The sequence below is a fragment of the Propithecus coquereli genome, unplaced genomic scaffold (genome assembly GCF_000956105.1).
Source record: "Propithecus coquereli isolate 6110/MARCELLA unplaced genomic scaffold, Pcoq_1.0 Scaffold80, whole genome shotgun sequence".
NCBI classification, from domain to species: Eukaryota; Metazoa; Chordata; class Mammalia; order Primates; family Indriidae; genus Propithecus; species Propithecus coquereli.
This window is the reverse complement of record NW_012154174.1, coordinates 546,723-564,992: the sequence shown is the minus strand read 5'-3', so window position 1 is coordinate 564,992 and position 18,270 is coordinate 546,723. Positions and strand designations below refer to the sequence as shown.

Sequence of the window (18,270 nt, the reverse complement as noted above, 5' to 3'; positions counted from 1 at the left end):
AAGCCACCTACAAAGGATTGACAATTACAATGACAGCAGACTTCTCAATAGCAACAGCAAAAGCCAAAAAACAGCAGAATTATATTTTCTAAATGTTGAAAGAAAATAACTGGCAACCTGGAATTGTGTACTTAGAAAAAAAAATCCTTAAAGAACAAAGGTGAAATAAAGACTTTTATATTAATAGATGAACAAAAACTGAAAGAATTTATCACTGTGGGATATCCACAGTAAAGGAACTTCTAAAGGATATATTTCAGGAAAAGGAAAATGAATCAAGAAAGTCTGAGATGAAAGAAGGATAGTATGAGATGCAGAAAGCAATAAATAAAATGGTCTGTATAAAACAATTACATTTAGGGACTGTTTGAAAAAAATGATAGAATTAAAATATCTGCTAATAGCATGTAAGTCAGAAGTAACTAAGGGAAATCTAGAGTTAAAGCATTCTAGGATTTTTTTTTTTTTAATTTCAGGGGAGGGATGTTAAGATGTTAATTAACTTTAGACTTTGCTAAACTAATGTGCATAGTAAAATTTTAAAAGTAATTCTAAGAATAGTTTATAAATTCCAAACAAGCAGAGAGAAAAAATTTAAAAAGGGACAAATACACATTCAAACGGGATTGAAGCATAGAAAAAAATGGAATGAGTAGAAATAAAAAGTAAAATGATGGGAAGAAGTCCAGATATATAATAATTATATGTTAATGAATGAACTCGACAGTTAAGAAAGATATTAGATTAGACATATATAAAATTCAGTAATATGCTTTTTTATAAGAGACATCTACATAAGGCTGAAATAATACAAAGGAAACTTTGTATTATTGTACAAGGTACAATAATTGTACTAGGCAAATACTAAAAGAAAGTTGGCATAACAATTAATATCAAACATGATAAGCTGAAAGAAAGCATGCATTATTAGCAATAGAGAGTCCTATTATGTATGATAAAAGATTCAATTTACTAGGAAGACATAACAGTTCTTAACTTGTATGAACCTAATTGAACACCCTCAAAGATTAAGTGAAATTTGTATAATTAATTTTTTATTAAAGAGAAAGTGAGAAATCCATCTTCATAGGATGAGATTGCAACATATCTCTCAATTATTGGTAGGTCAAGCAGATATAAAGTTAGTAAAGATACAGAATATTTTAACAATTAACAAGCTTCATCTTGTAGTCCTCTCTGGAATTTTGTACCAATTAGAGAATTCATATTCTTTTCAGGCAAATGGAACAGTTGAAAAAAATTATTACATACTAGATCATAAAGTAAGGCTTAATAAATTTCAATGTGTTGGTATCTTACGTATCATTTTTTTTGAGACACAGTCTCGCTCTGTTGCCCTGGTGAGAGTGCAGTGGTGTCTTCGTAGATCACTGCAACTTCAAACTCCTGGACTCAAGTGATCCTCCTTCTGCCTCAGCCTGGCAAGTAGCTTGGACTACAGGTGCATGCCGCCACAACTCCTGGCTAATTTTTCTTTTTTCTTTTTTTTTGTAGAGATGGGGTCTTGCTGGTCTTGAACTCCTGGCCTCAAGCAGTCCTCCCGCCTTGGCCTTCCAGAGTGCTAGGATTATAGGCATGAGCCACTGCACCTGGCCGAGATCACATTTTTTGACCAGAGATAAAACAAGCTTGCCTACAATTACCAAGTTATTAGAAATAATAAGAGAGTTTATGGTGGGGTGGTGCATGCCTGTAGTCCTGGCTACTCAGGAGGCTGAAGCGGGAGGATCACTTGATCCCAGGAGTTTGAGGGCAGTCTGGGCAACAGCAAGACTCCATCTCTAAAAAAAAAAAAAAAAAGGAGGGGAGGGTTTAGTAAGGTGATTGGCTATAAAATCAGTATAATAAAATCAATTGCTTTTCTATACACCAGCAACAAACAGAGAGCATCATTTAGATGAAACACCATCCATTTACAGTAACAGCAAGAATTATGAGATAATTAGGAACAAATACAACAAAGCATCTGCAAGACCTTTTTGCAAAAAATTATAACTTATAAATAAATTGGGAGACTGTCTATATTCAATGATAGATTCGGTTGTCCCCAAATGGTTCTAGATATATTGTTTGTAATTATATACTTCATGTATAATTGAAATAAAGAGTCAGGAACAGGAGAGGGGAGCATTTAAAAGTCATTACTACAGTCCAGTTAAGAAGCAAAGAAGAAAAAAAAAAATAAATAAAGAAGCAAAGAAGGCCTGAACTAAAGCAGTAGCAATTGATACATGGATGTAAGAATAGTAAAATCTGCTAGATTTGGCAATTTTCTGAAAGTGGAGAGTTAGGATTAAGATAAATATGATCCATCATGACTAAGCTCATTGATCTCAGAAAAGATGGATTAGGACCAGGAAATCTAATAATATCCTACTTAATAGGTCAAATTAAAAAATAGTATCTAAATACATGCCTAAAAGATTTTTGATGAAATTCAACATACTTTTTTTATTAGAAAAATTCAGAAAATAGAAAAATATTGCCTAAAAATATAAAACAAACAGGAAGATACTACCTGTTTTAAATCAACAGTCAAGTATGACTGTAATTATTACCAAAAATGGTAATACACTAGGTTTATTCCTATTAAATCAGGAAAAAAACAAGGTTGCCTACAATTATCATTAATATTGTTTGTCATTAATATTAAACACATTGTTCTGAAAGTTCTGGCATTACCTAAGCTATAAAACAGAGACAATGGAAAAGAAGACAAAATTGTCATTATTTGAAGATAACATAGCAGTCTACTAAAAAATACTTTTAAAAGCTTTAAAATTTATAAGAGATCAGCAAAAGTGTTAACAAGTAGCTGGACAAAGATAAATATCCAAAAAATGAATAGTTTAGTGTTTACAAAGTACCAGGCACAGTATTGGACACCATAAGGGATATTAAAAAAATGGGTAAAATGGCCCTTAAGGAGCTTAAATCTATTCAAGAATTAATCTATTCATAGAAAAACAAATTTTAAAGTAGAAGAAAACTAAGTAGATATTTGATAAGTGACATGAGAAGGTCACTGCTGGTAAAAGTATAAATTAATACAAGCTTTCCAGAAAGCAGGTTGGCCCTTTATTCTAACAATTTTTTACGTCTTAGACTTGCTGATTCTTCTTGTAGGAATTTATCCAGTGGACTTAATCAGTAATGTGAACAAATATTTGTATATAACAGTAAATACTAGCAACAATCTAAATAGTCATCAAAATTTGATTGGTGGGAAATGAACAATAGAACATCTATAATATATGATATATAGTATTTATATTATAGAATAAATAGTTTTTATATTATAGAATATCTATAATATAAATACTATGGATTGACTAAAGTTTGTGTCTTGGGAAAATGTTCACTATAGAGTATTATATAATAAAAGGAGATTACAAAACAATTTATAAATATATACTTACTTTTCCCTCTCAAAAGTAGGAAGAAAGAGCAAGAGAAAATGTCAGTTAGTCTAGTTACATAAAAATCTTACCAGTAATTATTTCTGGATAGTAAGTAATTTTTTTTCTTTTAGCTTATCTGATTTTTTTATTAAAACAATATTGGTATAATAGGCAGTGTTATATTTGTTCAGGTAATACTTGATATACTTGGTCAGGTCAAGATCAGTAGTGATTAGTGTGTGTTTGTAAATGGTAGGATTATAGTTTGATCCAGCTCTGTTTGACTGTAAAGCCTCTGCTCATGATAGGGCAGAAAAAGGACATTAAGAATAAGTGGTTATATTAATAATTTACTCTTTTGAGAAGTTTGGTGAAGAGAGGGGTGTATGTGTGTATGTATGCATTAAAGTTAAATTCCAGCTGTGCAGCCCAGCATCACTATACATAGTTTACCATCTTCCTTTCACAGCCAAGCTTCTTTTTTAACATTGTTTTTTCCTATAAAAATAAAAACTTACAGATGGATAAAGTGAAAATTAAATGGCTCCTTTTCCCCCTGCTTTGACTCTGGTTACCAGTTTCCCTTCCCAGAGCAAATACTGCTGAGAGTCATTGTCTATGCTTATAACTTTATATAAATGGAATCACTTTACATGCATTTTTCTACAGTTCATTTTTCTCATGAAACATAAATTGTACATTACTTTTATGTCAGTGTGTATATAGATATTATGAAATACTACTACATCAGTCATTCTAAGCTATAGCCTATATACCATGTGACTTCTTTGTTTAAAAATCTTTGATTGGCCAGGTGTGGTAGCTCACACCTATAATCCTAGCATTTAGGGTGCTAGGTGGGAGGATCACTTGAGGCTAGGCGTTCAAGACCAGCCTGAGAAACATAGTGAGACCCCATCTCTACAAGAAATTTTTAAAAATCTTCCATCATTTTATATCATCTTTTGAATTAATCATTAATCCTCAGTCTTTTTTTTTTTTTTGCGATGGAGTCTCACTCTCTTGCCTGGGCTAGAGTGCCGTGGGGTCAGCCTAGCTCACAGCAACCTCAGACTCCTGGGCTCAAGCAATCCTCCTGCCTCAGCCTCCCAGGTAGCTGGGACTACAGGCACATGCAACTGTGCCCGGCTAATTTTTTCTACTTTTAGTTGTTTGGCTAATTTCTTTCTATTTTTAGTAGAAACGGGGTCTCACTCTTGCTCAGGCTGGTCTCGAACTCCTGGGCTCAAGCAATCCTCCTGCCTCAGCCTCCTGAGTAGCTGGGACTACAGGCACTTGTCACTACAGCCAGCTGATTTTTCTATTTTTTGTAGAGACGGGTCTCACTCTTGCTCAGGCTGGTCTGCAACTCCTGGCCTCAAGCAATCCTTCCATCTCAGCCTCCCAAATTTCTAGGGTTATAGGTGTGAGCTACCGTACCCAGCCAATCTCTTCCACTTTTAAATTACCGAAAGCACCTTGTATTTTTTATGTTATTACCAAAGTCTGCTTTATGGTCTCATATAAAATGAAAACAAAAATTTTGTCATCTTAAAAGATTGTAGATCCATGAATAACAAGGACTGTCTTTGCTTAGGTTTTTATTCTTGTAGTTATTAGCATGTCTGTATACAGTGAGCATTCAGGAGGTATTAATTGGATAGAACTGAATTAAACTGGGGGGAAAAGCCCAAATAAAACCCTGCAATTTACAGTTTCTAGGGAGTCAGTGATTATTCTGCAGTATGAACTCCTTATCTGTAAAGATGGCTGTGGAATGCTTGAGCTTTGTAGCATTTACAGGCCTTTAAACTAAGAGCTTAGATTTAATGCATTAATAACTGGCTTCTCTTTTCAAACCCAAAGTATTATCTAAATGAAAGCTGCTTTAAGAATAAGGCATTCTTTTTTTCATAGCAACCCATATTATTTTTAATTTGCTTATGAGAAAGCAAAGGCATAGAGAAAGCTTTGTGACTCACTCATAAACAGAAGAGGATCAATGAAATAAGAATTGAAAGAATATACTGTTACAAATATAGTGACATTATTCTCAATTATTCTCCATGACATTAACCTGAAATCTAGTGATTACATCTAAGTACCCTTAAGTTCTTTTAATAGAATTCCCAAATATTTGCCATCTATGAATTCATTCATGTGTACATGCAACAACTATTTATTGAACACTGATTGTGTGTTGATTAGGCATTAATTTAGGTGCAGAGTTAAAGCAGTCAGTAAGACAAAGAGCCAGCCTTCATGGAGCACAAATGGGATCACATTACATGTATTTTTCTGCAGTTCATTCTTCTCATGAAATATAACGTAGACAATATTTTTATGTCAGTGCGTACAGATATTGTGAAATACTGATAACAACAGAACTGGCTGCCAGGAGACTTGTATTCTGGTTCCTCTTTCACTGACTTTGAGCAGTTCAAGTTTTATGCATCATTTCCTCCTGTGTATAAAGAGCAGGTTAGACTAGAACTTTTGAAACGACTTTAGTCCCTTTGAAGTTCTGCATCTATAAATTGGCAGAAACTCTAGTTTTCCAGAAAGACAAAGCCAGAAACTGGCTTTTTTCAGTTAGTCTATTTAGTTTCCTTACTCTACTATTTTATGCTCCCTGTTTCTATATAGCTAAACTCTCTATCAACTTTTTTTTTTCTTTATAAGAAGAGAGAGAAAAGTAAGGAATTATTCTGTTGTGATTTGTAATTGAGGTGGATTTTGTAGTGCATGGTTATGTTCAGACCTAAGTTATATTATTTAAAAATTGTATCGTTCTGTGACAGTGGTAATCAGAAACTTTTAAAACTGGTATATCTTAATTGCTTTTCCCAATTATATAACCTCGCCATTCACCAATAAACATTTAACTCTTTTCTTTTTTTTTAATATATAAAGGGATAGTGGGGGGCTGTGAGGAGAGGTGTTCAGTTGCCTTGTTTTTTTTTGTTGTTGAGACAGAGTCTTACTCTATCACCCTGGGTAGAGTGCAGTGACATCATTGTAGCTCACTGCAACCTCCAACTTCTGGGCTCAAGTGATCCTCCTGCCTCAGCCTCCCAGGTAGCCCACAATGCCCGGCTGGGTTTTGTTTTTCTTTCTTTTTGGTCTCACTCTTGCTCAGGCTGGTCTCGAACTGCTGAACTCAAGCAGTCCTCCCGCCTTGGCCTCCCAGAGTGCTAGGATTACAGGCGTGAGCCACCTCGCCCAGCCACTTAACTGTTTTTTGTTAAATGCTTATCTATGGATGGTGAGGTTAAGTTTTCCTTTTTATGCTTTTCTGTACTTTACATATTTTCTATAATGAATATATATTATTCTTGTAATTGGGAAAAAAATTAAGATAACTATGTAAGGAAGCACATCTCTCTTAACTGGTTTTCATGCCTTTAGTTTTTTCCTGTGTTTCTTGCTTCTTTAAAACCCTCATTGGTTTCGTGGCTACCAAGTAAAATTCCAACTCTGCCTGGCCCACAGAGGCCTTCACAACTTGGCTTCAGCCTGCCTTTCCCTTTCTACAGAATTGTTATGAGTCCTCGAATGTGTTGTGTTCTTTGATATCCAATCTTCTGTTTGCTCAGGACAAAAATTCTTTTATAATCACCTTCACCTCTTGACTCTGGTATACCAGGAAATCGGTCACTTCTTATCACCTCCACTGCTGCTGCCCCAGCCACCTGGGTGGTTACCATCGCCTTCTAGTCTAGCTGCCTTCCTGCTTCCATCCTGCCTCCACTGCTGTCTGTCCTCCACACAGCAGCAAGATTGTGTCATTCTTCTGCTGAAAATCCTCCAAAAGCTCCCCACGTCACTCAGAGTAAAAGCTGATGCCCTTACACTGGCCTGCGAGTTCTTCCGACCTCCCTGACCTCATCACTTCCCTCTCCCCGGTTTCACTGCAAACACTGGCTACCGTACTGTTCCTCAGTCATACCACTCGTGTGCCTGCTTCGGATGTCTGCATTTGCTGTTCCCTCTCTCTGGAATGGTTTTCCCTCAGGTCTCTGCTCAAATGTCACTTTCTCAGGGAGACCCTCCCTGATCGCCCTACCCAAACTAGTACACCCAGCCCCAGTCACATTCCACTCCCACTTTGCCATTTCATTTTCTTCGTGGCACTTAGCACCCCGAGGTCGTTCGTATATGTGTGTCTGTCTGTTGCCTGTCTCCTTCCACTGCGATGTTAGTTGCTTGGGGTGGAGGCTGGTTTTGTTCACTGCTGTATTCCTGTCCCCTGTGTGCGCATCATCCTTTGAGATCTTGTTCTGTGCGTTCCCTCTATGGCCTGAGGTTTGATCTTCCTTCTCTATTGAATAATTTCTTGTTGTCAATAAGCATTTTCAACTTTTTCTCCTCATTAAAAGCAAATACAAACAACCTTCCCTCAACTCCATATCTTCTCATTACCACGGCATTAGTTTCTCTCCTTCCTTTCAAGTTTCTTGACAGAGTTATGTGCAGTTATCACTTCCCCTCCTCTCTCTGGTTCTTCCCTTGGTCCTCTGTCACAAGACTTCTGTCTCCAGCATGTCGACGAAACTGCTTTGACAGAGGTCTCTAATTGTGAGAAATAAGGCGGCATTTTTTGCTTCTTTTCTTTCCATAGTGTTGTCCTGTACTGATTATTCTCTTTTTCCCCCTTGTAAGTCTCCTTTCAGCCTCTCAGCATCCTTTTCTTACTCCCTATCCTCATCAGCTGTCTTTGCTGGTTCCTTCTCTGCTCCTCACATAGAAGTGATTCATAGGGCTCTGTCCCTAGCTCTCTTCTTGGCTTACTCCAAATCCTACCGCCCCTATGACTCCTTCTCTCCCATGCTTTTAACTGCTGTTTTTATACTGATGATTCCTAAATCTGTGGAGTTTAGATTTTCCTCTTGAGCTCCAGGCTTGGATTTTCATCTCTCTTCCACTGTCCTGTGCCACATATGGAAAATTATGTACAGTATATTAACCTTCTCCCCCAAACCAGACAAATAACAGTAAGCAGTTGCTTCTCCACAGCTCCCCACCTTGGTTAATGACCCACCTGGTCATTTAAGGCAACACTTGGGAATCTTTCTTAACCACCTCCTCTCCCTTAACACAGCCGTATCTGAATGGGCACCAGCCCCTCTCTCACACAGCTCTTTGGAATCCAGTCCCTTGTCTCAGTTCTCACTGCCCTGCTGCAGTTTAGATCTGCATCATTTTCCTCTTTATATGCAGTTCTTAAGAGCATGGACTCTGAAGCTAGACTGTATGCATTCTGATTTTGGATCTGCCACTTACTAGTTTTGTAACCTTGGTCAAGTTCATAACTTCTCTGTGCCTTAATTTTCTTGTTGGTAAAATAGGGATAATAATTTGTTGGGAGGATTAAATGATTTAACAGATACAAAGTGCTCTCAGTACAGTACCTGACACATTGTGTTTGTTGTTATTTTGTCTGTTGCAGTAGCCACTTAGCTGACCTTTGTACTGCTGGTCCTATCCCCTTATAAAGCATTTTCCACTCTGTCACAGAGTCAGCTTTCAAAAATGGACATCAGACCACATCATTGTCTTTTGAAAGTCTTTTGATGGCTTCCCATGGTCTGACTGCTACTTATAGATCCAGCTCATCTCTAATTGTCCCTCTTCTTGTACTGTCATTAAATAATTGGCAGTTTTCCAAATATGCTGTCATCTTGCATGCCTTGGCATCTTTGCATGTGCTGTTTCTTCTGCTTGAATTGCCCTTCCCTGGTTTTATTTGCAAATCTTTAATGATCCTTCAAGACCACATTTAAACCTCCTGTGGAAACTTGGCCCTCTCCATGTAGAGTTGAATAGTCCCTTCACATTCACCATAACATATTGCAATTATTCATTTCCCCTGTCTTTCTGTCTTCTTGACAAGACAGTGAGCTCCATGATGGGGGCTGAAGTCTCTTCCTTTTCTGATGCAGGGCTTTGAAAAGTGATTGACGGCCGGGCGTGGTGGCTCACGCCTGTAATCCTAGCACTCTGGGAGGCCAAGGCGGGAGGATTGTTTGAGCTCAGGAGTTCGAGACCAGCCTGAGTAAGAGCAAGACCCCATCTCTACTAAAAATAGAAAGAAATTAGCCAGACAACCAAAAATAGAAAAAATTAGCCGGGCATGGGGGTACATGCCTGTAGTCCCAGCTACCGGGGAGGCTGAGGCAGAAGGATCGCTTGAGTCCAGGAGTTTGAGGTTTCTGTGAGCTAGGCTGACGCCACAGCACTCTAGCCCAGGCAACAGAGTGAGACTCTGTCTCAAGAAAAAAAATAAAAAGAAAAGTGATTGGCACAGAGCAGGTGCTTTGTAAACATTGTTGAATTAGTAAGCATGTGTTCAGGAATTTATTAAGATTTCTGTACTTCTTTTCTTCAATTTCTCCAGGCTGCAGGAATTAGTTGATCGAGTGCTGGAACGTTTTCAGGCGTCCGGACTAATAGTAAAAGAGTGGAATAGTGTGAAACTGCATGCTACAGTCATGAATACACTATTCAGGAAAGACCCCAATGGTAAGTCTTCCATAGAACTATAGCACCGTTTGTGATCAGTGGCCTTGTGGTATCTCTGAGATTTAAATAGAATGGACTGTTTCTGATACATCTTCTTTTTTAGCTCTATTAGCTTGTTTTGAGGAGCATAGTAGATGTGGGGAGGGACATATCTAGCCTCGGACTCTGGCTACTAGATCTTTTATTTCTGTCACACATAGGGTTACCAGATTTAGCAAATAAAAATATAGGATGCCCAGGTAAATTTTAGATATATAATGAATAATTGTTTAGTATAAGTATGTCCCTTGCAATATTTGTTGGCTTTCTTTGAAGAGAAAAAAGAAGAAATGAAGGTTAGCAAGTAAAAGTAAATGTTAGACCAGTGGTTCTCCCCTGGGAGCGATTTTACACCCCCCCTCCCCAGAGGACATTTGGGATTATTTAGAGACATTTTTGGTTATCACAGTTAGGGGACTGGAGGTGAGTTGCTACTGGCATCTAATGGGTAGAGGCCAGGGACGCTGTATAACACTCTACTTTGCACAGGATGGCCCTCTATGACAAAGAATTATTCTTCCCAACCTGTCAGTAGCACCAAGGTTGAGAAACCTTGTGTTAGAGTAATAATTTTTCTTCATGGAATCGCAGCCTTTGGATAAGAATGCCCTGTTTTAATCCTTGATTTGGGATAATTATTTATTTCAACAGGATTTTTTTTTTCCCATCCCCACCTCCAAAGTGAAAACTTCTCTAGCACATTCAGCATCTGATCAGGAGGCATAAATTCAAGCTATATGCAACTGTTCCTTCTAAGATCTGTTGTTTAAAATATACTAGCCCCAAAATTGCATATTCAGGTTTTATTTCCTTTCTTAGGGCCCTGACCTTGGTTTTAGAAAATCTAGATTGGAAGAAGACTTTATCAGGACTTCAACCCATTGACTATTTGTAGTTATTTAATGTAGGACAATTTGTGTCTCTTTTTATCAAGGGTACATCTTTTTACTTAAAAGATCCCAACTGGAAATCATTTAATATAATTCCATTTGGTTAGAGCCATTGTAGGACCAATAAATATTAGCTGTCTAGTTATTAGTTCTAAAATGTTAATGTTTTATGATACTTTACTGAATTTTATTTAAGACTTCTCTAAATTAATCAGTTTTGCCTTTGAAGAACACTAAGACCAAAGGAGGTTCAAATGACTCAGTCAAAGCCTATAGACTCTTATTTGGGTAGTTAATAGAATCCAAAGCTTTGAACTTGTTCTTGTTCCAGTGGAGCATATTTCTTTCATTTGGATAGTAGTATTGCAGAAGGTTGGAATATTTGAGATACCTATGTATTATAATGTAGCTTGTCCAGTGGAAACATTTACCTAGGTTTTTGCTAGTATTTTATTATTGTTTATTATTATTATTATTATTATTTTTCAGACAGGGCCTTGCCCTATTGCCCGAGCTAGAGTGCAGTGGCATCATCACAGCTCATTGCAACCTTAAACTCCTGGGCTCAAGTGATCCTCCTGCCTCAGCTTCCTGAGCAGCTGGGACTGCAGGCACACACCACATCCAGCTAATTTTTCTATTTTTTGTAGAGGACTGGGTCTCTCTGTGTTGCTCAGGCTAGTCTTGAACTCCTGGGCTCAAGCATTCCTCCTGCCCCAGCCTCCCAAAGTGCTAGGATGGCAGGTGTGAGCCGCTGTGCCCAGCCTGCTTATTTTATTTTGGACAGTCATTTTTATTTTGGAAAAGCCAGTGAGATCCCCTGAGGTGATATATGTTTTAACATCATTATGTGTAGGCAGAGTTTCAGAACTCTAGAGTACACTCTAAATTCATTGGTTCAGATGACATATTGTATCTAGCACCCTACAATAGAACTTTCTATGGTAATAGAAATATTCTGTATCTGTGATGGCCAGTATGGTAGCCACTAGCCACATGTGATTATTGAGTACTTGAAAGGTGGCTAGTGAGGCTCTGAAGGTGAACTTTTACTTTTATTTAACTTTAATTAATTTAAATTGAAATAGCCGCATCTGGATAGTGGCTACTATTTTGGATAGTGCGGATATAGGTAATATTTCATTAGATACTTAATAGCTATCATTAGTGCATTTCACATTTGTCTTAGTCTTTAAATCTCTGTTCAGAGCTCTTACACCTATTTCATATTCCATTATTAATTAATCTCTTAACATAGAAAGAGTTCAATTATGTTGGAATCTGTATATTCTAAATTGTGTGGATCCAGGTTTATAGTTACAGCTTTATATAAGAAAATGTTCTGTGTTCACAGTCTAGTTAATCCCTTCCTACTTATAGATTTTCAAAATATAATAGCTTTATTGAGATACAATTCACACACTATACAATTCACCCATTTGACATGTACAAGTCAGTGTTTTCAATATAATCAAAGTTGTGCAACCATCACCATGATCAATTTTAAAACATTTTAATCACCCCAAAAAGGTACCTCATACCCATTGGCAGTCACTCCCCATTTCTTCCTCCCCAGCCCTAGGCACTACCAGTCTACTTTCTGTCTCTGTAGATTTGCCCGTTCTGGGACATTTTATATAAATGAAATCATACAATATGTGATCTTTGTGATTGGCATCTTTCATGTAGCATAATGTTTTCAAGGCTCATCCATGTTTCAACATGTATCAATACTTCATTCCTTTTTGTTACTGAATAATGTTACATTGTATGGAAATACCACATTTTATGCATCCATTCATCAGGTGATAGATATTTGTGTTCTTTCTATTTTTTAGCTATTATGTACAATGCTGCTGTGGACATCATATGCAAGCGTTGTGTGGGCACGTTTTCAGTTCTCCTGGGTATATACTGAGGAGTGGAATTTCTGGGTCATGTGGTAGCTCTATGTTTAATCTTTTGAGGGACTGACAGACTATTTTCGAAAGTGGCTGCACCATTTTATGTTCCACCAGCAGTATATGAGCATTTCAGTTTCTCCACATCTTTGCCAATACTTGTTACTACATCTTTTATTTTTATTATAGCCATCCTTGTAGGTGTAAAGTTGTATCTCATTTTGATTTTGATTTACATTTCCCTGATGGTTAATGCTACTTATAGATTTTGGACCTGTCATTAAACATGTCAATCTTCAGAAATGATTTCTGCTTTTTAATTGGTATTTATTTGGTATTAATTTACTTACTCTTCTTTTACCTTTTTTTTTTTTTTTTGAGACAGGATCTCGCTCTTTTGTTTGGGCTAGAGTGCAGTGGCACCATGATAGCTCACTGCAGCCTTGAACTCCTGGGCTCAAGCAATCCTCCCGCCTTAGCCTCCTGAGTAGCTGGGACTACAGGCATGCACCACCACACCTGGCTAATTTTCAAATTTTTTTGTAGAGACGGAGTCTTGCCATGTTGCCCAGGTTGGTCTTGAACTCCAGGCCTTAAGCCGTCCTCCCTTCTTGGACATTGAAAGTGCGGCATTACAGGCGTGAGCCACCTTGCTTGGCCTATTGTTCTTTCAAAACTTCACATATCTTAAGTTGTGAAATATACATGGGATTAGGATCTTTGATTAAGAACCTGCTTCTCATTAGAGAAATAATTCCATAGTTACCCATGTGTAACTCCAGTGTGCTAACTAAAATGCATTATATTCATGGAGTTGTTAGAATTGTAGATGTATTTTATCAATTCTGACCTGGTTCTCTCCATACCTGTGTAAGTAAAAAAACATTCTCAAAGGTGGGAATACAAATATTTTTAAATGTCTGTCAGTAGGCAGGAAAGGATTAGTATTTTAGGAAATATTCTGAGAGTTAAATAATTCTTGAGGATACTTTGAATTTTTTCTACCCTGGCCTCCTCTGTGTTGAATTCTTACTTGAAAAGAACATGAAATGATGTTGTATTTTTTCTCTCCTGTTTCCCTTTTCTTTGATATTTTTTTCCTTGAAAGCTTTAAGGACGTCTTTTGGGATATGAAACCTATATTGACACAAGAAGGTAGAGCACAGCTTTGTTTAGGCCAAGGTCATAGATTTGCTACATTCCTGTGTAGAATGTCTGTAAGGATACCTTTGATTGCAACTAAAGGGCTCTTTTTGTTTTGGGGGGAGTCCTTAAATCAACCCAAAGCATAGTTTTTGGGTCAAAACTCAGCGGTTTTGACTAGTTAATATGCGAACTATTGTGTGTTTATATATTTTAAATTATGTGCAGCTTATCTTGGATTTGTAAACTGTAAAGAACCTTTGGAAATCACTTAGTCTCGACCTCTAACTTTGTCACTGAGGAACTGAGGCCCATGAAGGAGACATGATTTGCCTGAGAATGTAGCTAGTTGCATAGTTAAGAAGTGCATACAGTGAGTACTTGAAGAATGTTGAATGAGTAAATGTATATTGAATGAGTTGATGACAGAGCTGGGACTAGAAGCCACATCTCTTGACTCGTAGCCTGATGTTTTTTCTTCCATGTTATGCCTCTTTCCAGGTAGCACATGAAAATTTTGCTAGTTGTATCTGTGTACCTATGGAAATCTAAGAGACAACAGATAATTAACCTAAGCTTCTCTTCTAACATTATCTTTGGAATATTTACAGCTGAAGGCAGGTACAATCTCTACACAGCAGATGGCAAATATATCTTCAAGGAAAGAGAATCATTTGATGGCCGAAACGTTTTAAAGGTCAGTATGAAGCAGAGTGAATTGGAAATCCTTTGGCATGTCTCCTAAATAAGGGAGGAAAACAAGTTGTTTTCCTTTTAACATAGAGTATGTTTTTCTCATGGTTCTCAGCAGGATTGTTGATTGAAAGGGCTGTTAAAATTTTTTTCTTTTAATTTTCTGTGGGAAAAGAGAAGTCCTCTTGACTCTGATAAGGTTTTGACACTCTAGAGCAGCAGTCCCCAACCTTTGTGGCACCAGGGACTGGTTTCATGGAAGACAGTTTTTCCATGGATTTGGGGGGACGTGGGGGAGGTGGAGCTCAGGTGGTGATGCCAGCGGTGGGGGGAGCAGCTATAAATACAGATGAAGCTTTGCTCCCTCGCTTGTCAGCCTCTCACCTCCTGCTGTTGGACCCAGTTCTGTTTTGTAGGGCGAGGGGGAAGGGGGCGGAGGGTGGAGTGTGGTGTGGAGCTCAGGTGGTGATCGGTGATGCACGGCCCTGGTTCCTAACAAACCACAGAGCAGTACTGGTCTGCAGCCCGGTGACTGGGGACCACAGCTCTAGAGTACTTGAAGTTGGTGATTTAAGAAACAGTTAGGTATCCCAACTACTTGGATCCATAGAAATAAGCTGATTTTTAACCTGGTAAGTGTTACTCTGTACTTACCTCTGGAGGTTTAAGTTTGCATTTTTTAAATGGAAAATAATTGTTTGTCTCATTCTAGTAGATTTTTCTCTTTACCCATAAAGTCACTGTCTGAAATTGCTTTATAATCTATTTTTACTCAGGAACAGCCCATGTTCTAAAAAGTAGGTGGTCTATTTCTGACTGTTGATGCTTTACTTTTCTGTGTTGAATTAATCTATGAAATTTAAATAAAAGGGGTTCTTTGGGATTGCATTTATCTTCTCCCACAGACTACATTCTGTAATATTCATGATTTATGCCCTATCAGGTTAACATGCCATTGTTCCTCCAGGCAGAGAGAAACACAAGTTGATACTAATGGAAAGGTTTGATTCTTCATTTCACTTTTCTATGATGATTTAAGTCAGACATTTTCAAGGCCATGGGTGTTTTTGGAGAAGAGAGTATATAATAACATCAGAGTAACAGCTTTAGAAATGCTTTTCTCTTTTTCTTTCCCTACCCATCCTCCATTCCCTTATCTTGTCACTTACAATCTTCTTGCCAAATGCCTAATGTGACCGCGTTGCCTCTAATTAATGACATCACTCTTCAGCAGCTGTGAGCTTCTTACCACAGAGCCCAATAGGGCATCCCAGCTCCCACATTGCAGAGCTGTGTTGATCCTTCCTTTCCTTGATATCTTATCTTTCCTCTTTTTAAGTGATTTTCTTGTTTTTAAAGTAGCTTTGGATTTGAGTGGCAGGCGGCTAATGAATTCATTGTAGTTAACTTTACTGTTTTTCTCAGGTCACTGTTTCAGTGTGATATGAATCCTTCTCCTCCTCTGTCCCCCCTCTTCGGGGATTTTGTGATATCACTATTAATTACTTTGCTTTTTGTTGTTATTAATTTGATTAAGAAAGAAAATAGTCTGAATGGGGAAAATCATCTTTAGGAATGGTTCAAAGTCACCTTGGTTCTCATGGAATTAAAACTGAAGCCTGGTATGTTGGCACAAGTCAGGTGTGAGGCGTTCTGACATCTGTAAGAAGGAGGTAATTACAGAGAACCTGTGGGATGGCTGTATGAACAGCGTGGACCTCTCACTTGGTGTGAAATTTCTCTCATGCTGGAAAAGTCCATTTGCCATTTAAAGATGCTTTTTCGTGAAATCTTCCAAAACGCCCCATCGATGGCATGAATGTAGCTCCCTCTAGTGTTGATAAGGGCTTGCCATATCAGTAGTACCCTTACTATGAATAATTCATGCCTAATCAGAACATGAATAGAGCTAGGCCCCGCTAGACACTTGGAGACCATTTAGTTCAGTTTCCCACTTTAATCTTTGACATGAGATCCACTAAGTTAAAGTGACTTATCAAAGGTACTGCTAGTTAGTTGCAGACTCTGAATCAGAGCAGAAAGATTGAAAACTTACAAATTTAGCATTGTTTCTGCTGCCTCCCATAAAGATACTCAGTGCTTAGGTAGAGATCATTAGATATTTGAAATTGGGCGTAACTGTCTAAACTGGGATAATGTGTGATTAAAACTCATTTCATAAATGTTGGGGCAGTGGGTGTGCCAGTTAGTCTAAAACCGTGGCTAATTAAGAATTAGACTTTTGTATTGAATATAATAATACTAACAGAAATATGTATTAGCTGTATACCATCTGCCAGACCATGTGCCCTGAAGATAAAACAGTCATTATGATGCAATTCCTGCCTTCCAGGAGCTTCCTATCCTTGAGGGGTACAGAGAGTTAATAGGCAATTACAGTATAAAATGATGCAGGCGATTTATGAAAGAGAAGTACCTTTGAACACAGTTATGACAAAGTGTCCTTTTATGTCATCTCTAATATTTTACTCCTTAATTCCAGAAAACATAATCTTTCACCTATGTTCAATCAAGGGAATTCACTTCTCCTTGAGAATAGAGGTAAATTGTGGGCTCCAGCAGTTTATCCCAATGCAGAAGAGGCAATAACTATATTTGTGAAGTAGCTGTAGTCAGCCCACCTTTCACCTTATCACAAATGAACATGTCTTTCTCAACTAAAACATGAGAACCCATGGCCCCTGAAGCCCTTAAAATAAAAAAGAAAAGAATTTAGAAAACCAGTGGGTTTTATATATATGTAGTTTTTGTAACATATGAAATTATTCTGTTTAGAAAGAAAAAAAAATCAATTTCACTAACAAGATAGGGACTGACTTGGAGTAAACAGAAAGGTTAACTGCATTGGCTGTTAAGGAGCCTGAGCGTATGTGTGCAGCATATTAACAGCTACACAGGCCAAGGATCAGGACTGTTGGAGACGGGAGGCAGCCTTGGGAAAAAAAAATCAACTTCATCTACTATTCAAAGAGAAGCAAAACAAGAAAGAAAGTCATTGCTCATTGCTGTAAGAATTTAATGAGTAACAGCCAATTGCTATTCTACTCCATGAAGAAAATTGGTTCTTTTGGCTCAATATAATATTGTGTGTTCTGGGTGCCTTAATAAGAAGAAAAAAATCTCTAATGACTTTTGGAGGTGGAAGTCACATTTTTCTTTTGTACAGCTTTTTTGAGGGTTGTCGCAGCTGCAGTAGACTAGTGTGTGGTTATTCCTAGCTAAAATAAGAATTTTCTTTCTCTGAGAAAGACTTTCAAATAAGAACTGACAACCAAAGAATCATTCTCCTGTGTTATTCAAACCTGAAAGGGAACAAACATAGTCAATTATGGTGGCTTTTTTTATGGAAGACTGAGCTCCAAAAGGAGGATGCATAAGTGAAGACGACCTGGGCCAAATTAACAGGATGGTGTCCCCTCAGAGAGTCTCTATTTCTCATCTAAGAGATAGCAACAGAGATGCTCTTTGTATAACCACGGGCAGTGATAAACTTGTAATTGGAGGACATCATGCTGACCTAAAGACATACTGTCAGGAAATAACTGCTCCCTTACTGGCTAGAAGTAGGATGGTCATTAACTGCCAGCTTCTGGAGAGAGAAATAATGGCAGTCTGTTTGGGGGACTTATGAAATGGCCT

The 18,270-nt window shown here is 37.7% G+C and overlaps 1 protein-coding gene across 3 annotated transcripts in view; it reads left to right on the top strand.

The window, feature by feature from the left end:
- The window catches only part of ASCC1 (activating signal cointegrator 1 complex subunit 1), a 102,799-nt gene that overhangs the window by 56,873 nt on the left and 27,656 nt on the right, over positions 1–18,270 (top strand). For 2 of the 3 annotated variants that reach the window (XM_012663280.1, XM_012663281.1), the window contains 2 exons: positions 9,820–9,944; positions 14,529–14,614. In XM_012663280.1, coding sequence (XP_012518734.1) covers positions 9,820–9,944; positions 14,529–14,614 — 211 coding nt within the window. The remainder of the gene's footprint in view (positions 1–9,819; positions 9,945–14,528; positions 14,615–18,270) is intronic. The other variant, XM_012663282.1, reaches the window with a different exon arrangement.